The sequence below is a fragment of the Wyeomyia smithii genome, chromosome 2, assembly GCF_029784165.1.
Source record: "Wyeomyia smithii strain HCP4-BCI-WySm-NY-G18 chromosome 2, ASM2978416v1, whole genome shotgun sequence".
NCBI lineage: Eukaryota > Metazoa > Arthropoda > Insecta > Diptera > Culicidae > Wyeomyia > Wyeomyia smithii.
Genome location: NC_073695.1, coordinates 125,057,902 through 125,069,846, shown reverse-complemented (window position 1 = coordinate 125,069,846; position 11,945 = coordinate 125,057,902). Strand labels below are relative to the sequence as shown.

Sequence of the window (11,945 nt, the reverse complement as noted above, 5' to 3'; positions counted from 1 at the left end):
CTCACAAAATTCAAATTTGAGTTATGAACACTCTCAAACTGCTGAGCAAGTCGTTGAGCCTTTTGTTCGTTGGATACAAGAGAACGTTCACCATCTTTTAAAACTGGAATAGGCTTCGAAGGTTTCTTAAGAATCTTCGACAGCTTCCAAAAAGGTTTTAAATATGGTTTCAATTTTTCAACTTTAGTTTCAAAATTTTGATTTCTCGGAAGAGTAAATCTATGTTTAATCTCTTTCTGTAAATCTTTATAAATAGTTTTAAAAACAGGGTCTGCGGACATTTTTCAAACGAATTAGAAGTTGAAGATTTTCGTCAATTATTGGTGAATCAAATTTTAATTTGAGCCTTTGGAACAGAATAATTCCTGGCATCAACAATTGCACATTTTAATGCTTCCAAAGCGGAATCAATATTCACTTCGTTTTGCAAATCAAGCTCATTATTGAAATTTCTCTCAATATGAGTTTTGTATCTTTCCCAATTAGCCTTGTTATAATTAAAAACAGAGCTCATAGGGTTTAAAACTGATTCATGTGATAAAGAAAAAGTTATTTGAAGATGGTCAGAATCAAAGTCAGCATGTGTGATCAAATCACTACATACATGACTTTGATCTGTAAGCACCAAATCAATTGTTGAAGGGTTTCTTAGAGAAGAAAAGCATGTAGGACTATTCGGAAACAAAATAGAATAGTATCCTGAAGAACAATCATTGAATAAAATTTTGCCATTGGAATTACTTTGAGAATTGTTCCATGAACAATGTTCAGCGTTAAAATCGCCGATTATAAAAAATTTCGAACAATTTCTGGTGAGTTTTTGTAAATCACCTTTAAAATAATTTTTGTGCTCGCGTGTGCATTGAAATGGTAAATATGCTGTGGCAATCAATAAAATCTCAAGTTCAGTTTGAACTTCAATTCCCAAAGTTTCAATAACTTTCGTCTTAAGATGGGGAAGAGCACGATGTTTGATTCGGCGATGAATAACAATTGCAACTCCACCGCCGGAACCCTGAATCCTATCATATCTATGAACCACGTAATTGGGATCATATTTTAATCTTATGTAAATTTTAAATTAGAAACAATTTTAATAGTAAAATTTGTGCCTATTTGAATGGCTTCAAACATTGATTTTGCCTGCAACATGGCGTTCATAAGATCGAACATGGCCTGTTGCAAAAAAGAAAGTTCACCTGCCGTAATAGGCCCCAGGCAGTTGACATTAGAGAAAATATTTTCGGCAGCAATAGGTGGAGTAATAGGTGTACAATTATTTTCTAGCGTGTTTTGCTTACCCATATTAACGGTCTTTTTCGAACTACCAACACTAGGCGGTATAATGTTCGAACTACCTGTAACCTGCGCATAAGTTAAACGGGTATGCAAAGGAGTAGGTAAACTATGCGTCACTGGTACGCTTGGAGAATTTTGTTTTGAAGTTTGTTTTGAATTTTGTTTACCTTGCCTTGCCTTAACAATTGCTAAACGGGCTGGGCATTGATAAAAATTCTCGAATTACTGGTGTTGAAACATTAGAAGCTATGTCAAAAAAAATTATTACCAATTTCCGACAAAAATCGTTGCAATCCTCAATTACTACGAAAAGCTCTCTTTATAGTCGATTAGTTAGTAATTAAGTTAGTTGTAAGTTCATTTCCTTTATTTGACAAGTAGGTTTAAATCCCTACGAATGAGAAGTCCTAATTGCGAAGGCAAACAAATCCTAATAATTAAAATTACAAAAAAAATCTAACAGTGTTGAGAAGTCATCATTTGTGATTGGCCACACAAATTCATTATTTGCTAATATTTATCATACATACTGAGGCTACAAACAATCCTCCTATTAAAAAAAAAAAATCCGGCGTCTCTTTCTTACTTACATCTTGAATCGCAATATCGTTTCTTTATTCCTGGATAGATTGGCACCAATAAGGTATATACGAAGGAGCGGCAGATGAGCATGGTTTCAAGTGTTAGATAGCAACATTTTTCGCGTGTTGAAATCGTGACGTCGCAGCAACCAATTGAACACAGTTTGGCGTATGGAATTATGTTGTATTATGATAATAACAGAAACAACATATGTCTTTCAGGTATTGTCATAGATTACGTTACTATTTTAGGGAGGGTTTAAATATGGGAAAGCTTCCAAAAACTTTTATTATCACTTGTTCCCGATTTTCTCATTTTGGCCTCCCCCTTATGTTACAATGTTTTAAACCTCTTGCGAGAATAAGTGTGTGACACAATCAATAGATGAATTCTAATCAATGATGGATCGTACACGCAAAACTTTTTTCTTATTACTTTAGAAGTAATAGCGCAAAATTGCCTTTTAGGTAACAAATCCATTACTTAAAAGGCAATAAAATTCTTCCCCAGTCAAGTAACAACACATACTGTCATATATTTAGCACGTGTTACGGGAGTACGACTATCTAATAATGGTCATTTCAACCACATGCAAACATTTTTCTGTCGAAAAATGCTCCCTTCCCGTCTCAAGTCAAAAAAAAAATCACACAGTCACATATGTTGCACATGTTAGGCCTCTGCTAGGCTGAATGCCAACGCGAGCGATCGGGCGAGTTTCTTGCCGTAGGTAAAAAAACAGCCGTAAGTTGAGCTGCTCATTAACCTACGGCAAAAATATCGCCCCATCGCTCGTGTTGGCGTTCAGCCTGGCAGAGGCCTTACAAGTTTCTTCAATCTCCAATTCATCTTGTGTGCGTGTATTAGTTCGCTCGTTGTATGCATACGAAGTAGTGAAAAAATATGACAAGAGCTGCCAAGCAGCATTTTCCCCGTCATAGAGTATGCAAACGTTGATGATTTCAAAGACTTGAAATGGAAACTCATTTGGACCTGTTTGAAAATTCAAAACTTGTGCCCATCCAGAACAATATTCGCAACTTCGGCAACTCTGGTCAGACAGTATTACATTTCAATTTCAAGTAAACACTGGGGGACGAAGGGAAAGTGTTTCTAATTAAACATTTGAGGTTGACGGTTGAGATTCTGATTATGTGTGGATGAAGGGGACAAAAATGAACCAGATCGTTGCATCAATACAAATGCAGCGAGTGAAGTCTTGCTAACACATGCATTGCGGTGCTTGGCTGTATGTTCTCCTGCAGAAACACATACAAGCGTGTGGCCGTCGTAATTGTTATTACTTTTTGTGTATAATGCGCTGTCACAAGACACAAAAAGTAATAAAAAATTGACCTAAAGTAATAAAATGTTCCCCGTTTGCGTTGAGTTATATATGTTTTTCAGTTTTTTAGTTTCTTTTTGACAATTGATCTGTGAATGAATATCGTTGTAAGTAGAGCACTCAGTCATTGGGATAATCTTTTCGGCAGCCGAGCAGGAATGTCGTTTTTCTTGAGTGCTCTGTGGATTACCGAAATTAATATCTCGCTACTTTTTAGCGTTCGCGGGTGCAGTGGTGTTGTGTGGCGTGCGAATACGCCTCGTTATTGGTGGAGGAGCCCCGACTGCCGAACAGCGCCAGTGGTAGTGGTGCTAATCGGCGCGATTGCTGCGTTCGCGTGTGAAGGTGGTGAATCGTGCTTGTTTTGGCGCGAGTGCTGAAAGCGTGCTGGTCCAGCATCAGCGAAGGTTGATTCCCGCAGTAGAGGAGTGCGGAGCTGTGGCAGTGGTTGGTTGGCGCGTGTTCTGTGGAACCCGACGGGGGGGAAAGCGGACGGCATCGCCGCTCTGCAGTTGAGAAGACAGCGTAGGCAGTGCTGCTGATTCACATACATTTAAAGAAAAGTGACAAAACCTTTATCTTTTCGCCTTCTTTATTCCCGTATAAACATATAACATATAAAAAAAATATTTTTTCTAATTTTCAATATACCGGATTGCTTCCTTAAGAAAAGTTGTGGAAAATTTCAAAAGAAAAATAATTGCTGAATACTGCGATGTCCTATCTGTACGTTGAACACGACAAAATAGAGTTTTTTGTGGAACACCCCACCTTAAAATCAGTTTTTCTCTATAATTTTTTCGAAATAGGGTGACCATAAAAAACGACTGTGTTCGATGTATTTAATTTGAAAAAAATTCATAACTTTTGAACCAGTTGATCGGTTTTCGATCTTTTCGGGTCAAATTAAAGGTAATTACGTCTAGTTATAAGAGAAAATACCAAAAAATAAATCTGGGTGCTTTTATATGCATAATGTATAAAATTATTGAAATTTTCGTCTTGTTTTTAAATTGAGATTACTCAAATTTAAAAAATAACATATTTCTAAAAGTTCCTCCATTTATAGAGTCAAGTATGCCCTTCAAAATGAGACTAAGAGATATTTTTTATGTTTGCCCCAAAATGAATGACATACAAATGAAAAACGCATATTTTTTGATAAAAAATATTAATAACTTTGAGTAAAATTGAGATATTTACGATATCAGCGTTGCAAATTGTTTCTCTTGAAAAGATCTAAAAGTCGTTCAAAGACAGTTTTGAGATGAAACTTGAAAAAAAAAAGTTAGAGCGTAAAATATGTTTTTTTTAATATAAATCGGTTGTTTTCAAAGATAGAGAAAATTTTTTTTTTTACAAAGTTACTTAAAATTAATGGAGCTATAACATTGTAGAACAAATTTTTCTTCTATCTACAAAGATAAAAAAGTTAGATACTTGATTGCATCGAAAATGTTGGTCACCCGAATTGTTGATAATTTTTCAATAAGCGCTTTATCATATGTAACAACTTTGTAGAAGAAAGTTTTCTCTAAAATGTTGCTATAGAGCTCTAGACCCAAATTTCCCCCTAAATTTGGTTGTTCGGGAGTAGTAACGCCACCCATAACTTCAACCCTGATGACAAATTTAGAGATATCACAAACTCTCATCCGAAACCGTACGCGAGAACGAAGCAGCCGATTATCATCCCAGCTAGGCCACAGGAGAGTCATCGCAACACGATCATCAGGATCAACTGTTAGACGCCCGTGGGAGTGATAACAATCGCTGATAGGAGAGGATGGGAGCTGATAAGAGATCATTCCGATACTCTTAACTCCAAAATCGACGATCGGATAACATCGCCGGAGAAGCATTCAGCTGCTGTTGGACCTATAAATCTGATCGAATAAAAATCTGAAGAGAGTCGCATTCCACCTCGCCAGCAGAACGGATCGCTGAAAAATTATTAAATTAAACCTAGTGTAGTAACCTAAAATTAAAAATAAACCTAAATTAAGCATGCAGTAGTTTCCCTAAAATAAAGTGTTCTTAAATCTAATTGGCATGCATTTTCCTAGAAGCTAGATTAAAATTAATAAGGGTGTAGTGATAAAATAACGCGCGTTTGGTGATTTTATTGGACATTCTCCGAGTGGGACTTTGGATCTCGCTCAAACTGGATACTATTTTCCGCGTCTTCCACCGAAGCCATTCTTACGAGTGTTGGGTTGGAGGCCCTCAACGCTATCGAAGAATTAACGGAAGGTAACGGACCTGTACCCAACATTTTGGTCCTTCGAACCGGATGACCGATGGTGGGACCATCCGCGTGCTTCGGAAACTCGGTTGCAGTTGGCAGTTGGCATTGGGCTGACTTTGGACGCTTGGATTGGCGCTACTTTCCGCCATCGCGATTCTACACCTTTATTAAAATTCACCATCGCGCTTCGCAACAATTGGAAGCTGGGCTTTGCCATCTTTGGACTTAGCGTGGCTTGGGATTTGATCGCCATCGCGCTTTTTCTATTGTCATACTGGATTGACAAACGGATTGGTTGCTGGAATCTCGCATGCTGGGACGTTATAGCAACGCCTATTGGAGTTTTACGGTTGAGACCGTTCAATTTATTCAGTTTACTGGACCGCTGGACAGGCGCAACGATTTTTTTTCATAGGTAAATTAAGAAAGTTCAGTGTATGTCCAGTCGAAGCGATCTTGCTAAATACTAACGCTATACAATACATCTGTCTTGGAACTGGCGACTTGTTTCCTACTGTTTCGGAGGCGATTTAATGCTGATTTGGTGTACGCGACTTGGATTTTGACGCCATTCTCATCCCCACGCTGCGCTGGAGCACCTCTTTCCATCGGCGCTGACAGAGGCAAGCGAATAGGTAATTTGCTTTACTACGACATTCTGGCCTGAAGAGGTAGTGCGGTTAGCTGTTTTCCTGGGTGAGTGAACATTTTAGTATACTACCGAAGCTAGGATTACAGAAATACACAATTTTGATTGGAAATATTTCCTCTTCAATTTGGCCACAAAACCTCTGAGCCCTCAAGCCTGTTAGGCTGAACATCATTTTGATTGCGAAGGTTGGACTTCGCCGGGATTATAGCTCAGCTGCTGGTTTCTCTGGGTGAGTTGCCACAGTATATGCCCGGCCGAAGCCAAGGTTTTTGGATATTACACCACTCTTTCCTCTTCAATTCCTTTGTCGACCGAGTAATTGCTGCATTTGGATAATTTGCCGTGACGTCGAAATATCAATTATACCTTCTTCTACCAGTGTTTTATTTGGAGCGTCACCTGTAGTTTTCTCGGGTAAATTTATGCAGTATATGCCTGGCGAAGCTAGGCTCGCTTACGGTATACTACACCATACCTCTTTTCACAACTCATTGTTCGGTGTAAGGCAACACAATGGCTACCCCTGCAACAACCACGGTCAAGAAGTCACCAGCTATGAGAGCACTAACTGCCAGGTTGAAGGAAATACAGCTCTCCTTCAACGATATTTGGCGATTTGTGCAAAAGTTTAAGGAGTCCAACACAATTACCGAGGTCCAAATACGCTTGGGTAAGTTGGACGAGCTTTGGGAAGCGTTTAGTGGCACCTTAGTCGAAATATTTTCCCACGATGACTACGATGCTGAAGGAAACGCGTTTGAAAAGGAGCGAATGGAGTTTAGTGACCGTTACTACGAAGCCAAATCCTTCCTAATGGATAAAGCTAGGGAACTGCAGGCGCCTCAAGTCCTTGAGCAATCTAGCAGTGCTAGAGATTCGTCAATGCGGAATGGCACCGACCATGTTCGCCTACCACAAATTCAACTGCAGACATTCAATGGAAACATCGACGAATGGTTAAGCTTCCGGGATCTTTTCACCTCACTTATTCACTGGAAGGAGGACCTACCCGAGGTGGAAAAATTTCATTATTTGAAGGGGTGTTTGCAAGGAGAACCCAAGAGCCTGATCGATCCGTTGCAGATTACAAAAGCCAATTATCAGGTGGCGTGGGATTTGTTGTTAAAACGGTATAACAACAGCAAATTGTTAAAGAAGCGGCAGGTTATCTCGTTGTTCAAGCTGCCAATGCTCTCTAAGGAATCCGCAATGGAGCTGAATGCCCTGGTGGAAGGGTTCGAGAGAATTATACAGACTCTCGATCAGGTGGTGCAATTAGCCGATTTCAAGGACCTTTTACTTGTTAATATCCTTACGGCACGGCTCGATCCCGTTACTCGGAGGGGGTGGGAGGAGATGTCGGCATCACGTGAGAAGGATTCTTTGGTAGACCTGCTTGATTTCCTTCACCGTAAAATACAGGTTTTGCAGTGCCTCCCACAGCGGCCCGTGGATAACAAGGGAATTCAGCAGCACCAACCGCAGCGAAAACAAAGAGCGTTGATGACCAGGACAAACTGCAATTCATCTCAAGTGTCTGGAGGACGCTGTGTAGCTTGCTCATCGAACCACCCTCTTTACCAATGTAATACCTACCAACACATGAATGTGGCTGATAGAGATGCTTTACTGAAATCTAACTCGTTATGCCGAAACTGCTTCAGGGCTGGTCACATGGCTAAAGATTGCCAATCCAAATATTCTTGCCGTAATTGCAAGAGTCGCCACCACACATTGGTCTGTTTCAAACCGGAAAGGAATCGTGATGCAAAGGTTTCAGCTGCTTCTCGTGCTGACAAGCCAGCTATGCAGGACGAATCATCTCAAGTGGCAAACCTGGCTGCCACAAACGTGTTCGTTTCGGGTGCAGAACATCAATATTCTGCTAAGGTTCTGTTAGCTACAGCTGTCGTCATAATCGAGGATGATGACGGTAACCGGTATCCTGCCCGCGCTTTACTAGATTCTGGATCGGAAAGCAACTTCGTCACTGAACGATTGAGTCAAAGGCTGAAGGTGAGCCGCGATCGAGTGGAAGTCTCAGTCTTTGGCATTGGACATACGACTACCAAGGTTAAGCAAAAAATTCGAGCTACGATACGTTCCCGTATATCATCATTTTCAAGGGAATTGAGCTTTTTAGTACTTCCGAAGGTTACGGTGAATCTTCCTACCAGCAATATAAATACGGAGCGGTGGGAGATTCCGAACGGAGTGCAATTGGCGGATCCGACATTCTTCGAGTCTAAAGCGGTGGATTTGGTTCTGGGCATAGAGGCATTTTTCGATTTCTTCGAGACTGGTAGAAGGATTTCTCTGGGACAACATATGCCAACACTCAGTGAATCCGTTTTCGGTTGGGTTGCCTGCGGCGGGCATACACATCAAAAACAGTCTCTTCAAATCAAATGCAATCTTTCAGCGGTTGATAGTTTGGACAAATTGATCACCCGGTTTTGGTCTTGCGAGGAAATAGAGTCTGGTAAGGCTTTTTCATTGGAGGAAAAGCGCTGCGAAGAGCTGTTTTCGCAAACGGTCAAACGTAACCCTGACGGTAGGTACACCGTCTCCTTACCAAAGGATGAAGCCATTCTCTCAAGGTTAGGCGAGTCACGGGACATCGCATTTCGGCGGCTTCAAGGGACGGAGCGTAGATTGGCCAGAGACGAGTCACTACACGAACAATACACAAACTTCATGCAGGAATACTTGCAGCTCGGGCATATGCGGAAGGTCGAAGAGGGTGAGGTGGATACAATTAAGCGATGCTACCTACCTCATCATCCGGTGGTCAAGGAGTCCAGTACCACCACCAAGGTTCGAGTGGTCTTTGACGCGTCCTGTAAAACGACTTCTGGGGAGTCGTTGAACGATTTGTTACTGGTGGGGCCAGTGATCCAAGAAGATCTCCGGTCCATAATACTTCGTAGTCGAACGAAGCAAATAATGCTGGTGTCCGACGTGGAAAAAATGTTCCGTCAAATTAAGGTGTGTCAGGAAGACCGCCCATTGCAATGTATCCTGTGGCGCTCGTCTCCAATTCATGATGTTGACACCTACGAATTGAATACCGTGACGTACAGTACCAAACCTGCACCATTCTTGGCGACCAGAACGCTGAAAAAACTGGCGGTAGACGAGGAGGATAATTTTCCGTTCGCTGCAAGGGCTATTATGGAGGATACATACATGGACGATGTAATAACAGGGTCGGATGATCCGGAATCGGCACGAACTTTGCGGGTTCAACTAGATTCGATGACGAAGAAAGGAGGGTTCAGGTTACGAAAATGGGCATCAAACTGCTCTGATGCATTGAGTGGGGTTCCAAAGGAGGAGCTAGCAATCCAATCATCGGAAGAGATCAACTTGGATCCCGATCCTTCGATAAAAACTTTGGGGTTGACTTGGATGCCAGTTACCGACACGCTTAAATTTCAATTTAAGATTCCAATTCTCAACCCTAGCGTACCGCTTACAAAGCGAAACATTCTGTCGGTCATTGCTACATTATTTGACCCTTTGGGTTTGCTGGGAGCGGCAATAACTTCGGCAAAAATTTATATGCAGCTGTTGTGGACACTTCGTGATGAAAACGGTCAAAGACTGAATTGGGATCAGTCACTACCCTCAACGGTGGGTGAGATTTGGATCAAGTACCACAAACAATTGTCTATGCTTAATACCATTCGCATCGAGCGTTGTGTAGTCATTCCCAAGGCAGTGTCTCTTCAATTTCACTGCTTTTCGGACGCTTCGGAGAAAGCGTACGGCGCGTGTCTCTACGTGAAGAGTTGGAACTCAGACGGTGAGGTATGGGTACGATTACTAACCTCCAAATCACGGGTTGCACCTTTACAAGTGCAAACCATTCCTAGGCTGGAATTATGCGGAGCTCGTCTCGCTGCCCAGTTGTTCGAGAAGGTTTCTCGGTCAATAAAATTTACTGCACCAGTATATTTTTGGACGGACTCCACCTGCGTCCTGCGTTGGATACGAGCAACTCCAGCTACATGGACAACTTACGTGGCCAATCGGGTGGCCAAAATTCAATCACTTACCGAGATTTCCCAGTGAAACCATGTTCCCGGAATCCATAACCCGGCCGATCTGATTTCCAGAGGGATTGCGCCGGAGGACATCGTTCACAATCCGTTTTGGTGGCAAGGACCGCAGTGGTTGGCGAAAGAAGAGGATGAATGGCCACGTTTTCCAGAAACTTCACGGGCAGCAGAAGAAGAAGCAGAGGAAAAACGTCGCACCGTATATGCCGGAACGGTTTCATCGGTCACCGAGTTCAATAACGCATACCTAACCCGCTTCTCGTCGTACACAGACCTAATTCGTCGAACAGCTTACTGGTTGCGTTTGAAACGGCTTCTGCGCACGAAGAAAAAGAAGGATTCCTCTTTCTTATCTACCAAAGAACTAAAGGAAGTGGAAACCGCACTGATCAGTTTAGTCCAACAGGAGGTATTTGTTGAGGAGCGTAAGGCATTAATGAAAAAGGAAGCGGTTTCCAGAAGGTCACCATTACGATGGTTTAATCCATACCTGTCGGAGAATCAGGTAATCCTCTTGGGAGGGCGTCTTAAGCACGCATTAGAATCAGAGAACGTAAAGCACCCAGTAGTTCTACCAGCCAACCATTACTTCACGCGTCTGCTTTTACGATATTACCATGAACGCCTTTTGCACGCTGGGCCTCAATTGCTATTAAGTGTTGTTAGACTTAAATTTTGGCCATTAGGAGGAAGGAGTGTTGTGAGACATATCATACACCGCTGTATGACCTGCTATCGGACTAAACCTACCACAGTTTAGCAATTGATGGGCGACTTACCAACAGCACGAGTTACCGTTTCTCGTCCATTTTTGCGAACAGGTGTGGACTACTTTGGACCCATTTACGTCAGACCCGCTCCGAGACGTCCAGTAGTTAAAGCCTATGTGGCAATTTTTATTTGCATGTGTACCAAGGCCGTGCACCTAGAACTCGTCACAGACTTGTCAACCGATAAGTTCTTACAAGCCCTGCGACGATTTGTGTCGAGAAGAGGCCGCTGCGCAGAAATGTTTTCCGACAACGGCACCAACTTTGTCGGAGCACGAAATAAACTGCAGGATTTTCTAAAACTGCTTCGGAACAGCAAGCATCACGACATCGTTACCAAAGAACTGACAGAGGAGGGAATTCAGTGGCACTTTAACCCACCTAGTGCACCCCACTTTGGAGGCTTGTGGGAAGCAGCAGTTCGTTCAGCTAAAACCCACTTATTAAAGGTGGTTGGAGAGAATCCCGTGTCCCCTGAAGATATGACGACGCTATTAGCTCAGGTGGAAGCATGCCTTAATTCTCGCCCTCTCACCCCCATGTCCGATGATCCCAACGATCTGCAACCTTTAACGCCTGCACATTTTCTGGTAGGAGAATCACTCCAAGCATTACCAGAACCAAATTTGGAGGATCTACCAACCAACCGATTAAATCACTGGCAGTTAATGCAGCGAAAATTGCAAGATTTCTGGAGGAGGTGGCGCAGAGAATTTTTATGTCAACTACAGGGGAGAACTAAGCGTTGAAAACCAGCTGTTCCGATCGGCATAGGTCAATTAGTCATCATCCAAGATGACAATCAACCCCCCATGCGGTGGAAAATGGGAAGGATAATTCAAGTTCATCCTGGCGGTGATGGTACGATAAGGGTGGTTACAATGAAAACCGCCAGTGGAACCCTAATGCGCCCAGTAGAGAAAATCTGCATTTTACCATTGGCGGACAACACCGAGCTTCAAGACGCAACAACCGACAGTCATCA

The 11,945-nt window shown here is 42.2% G+C and overlaps 2 protein-coding genes across 2 annotated transcripts; both read left to right on the top strand.

The window, feature by feature from the left end:
* The first annotated feature begins 6,639 nt into the window (after positions 1-6,639).
* On the top strand, positions 6,640-11,065 carry LOC129719866 (uncharacterized). The gene is made up of 3 exons (XM_055671282.1): positions 6,640-10,199; positions 10,248-10,695; positions 11,012-11,065. The coding sequence occupies exons 1-3, from the start codon at positions 6,640-6,642 to the stop codon at positions 11,063-11,065; spliced, it is 4,062 nt and encodes a 1,353-aa protein (XP_055527257.1).
* Positions 11,066-11,199: 134 nt separating this feature from the next.
* Positions 11,200-11,709, top strand: LOC129719865 (uncharacterized). Its single transcript, XM_055671281.1, has one exon. It carries the CDS (start codon positions 11,200-11,202, stop codon positions 11,707-11,709), a length of 510 nt encoding a protein of 169 aa, XP_055527256.1.
* The last annotated feature ends 236 nt before the right edge of the window (positions 11,710-11,945 follow it).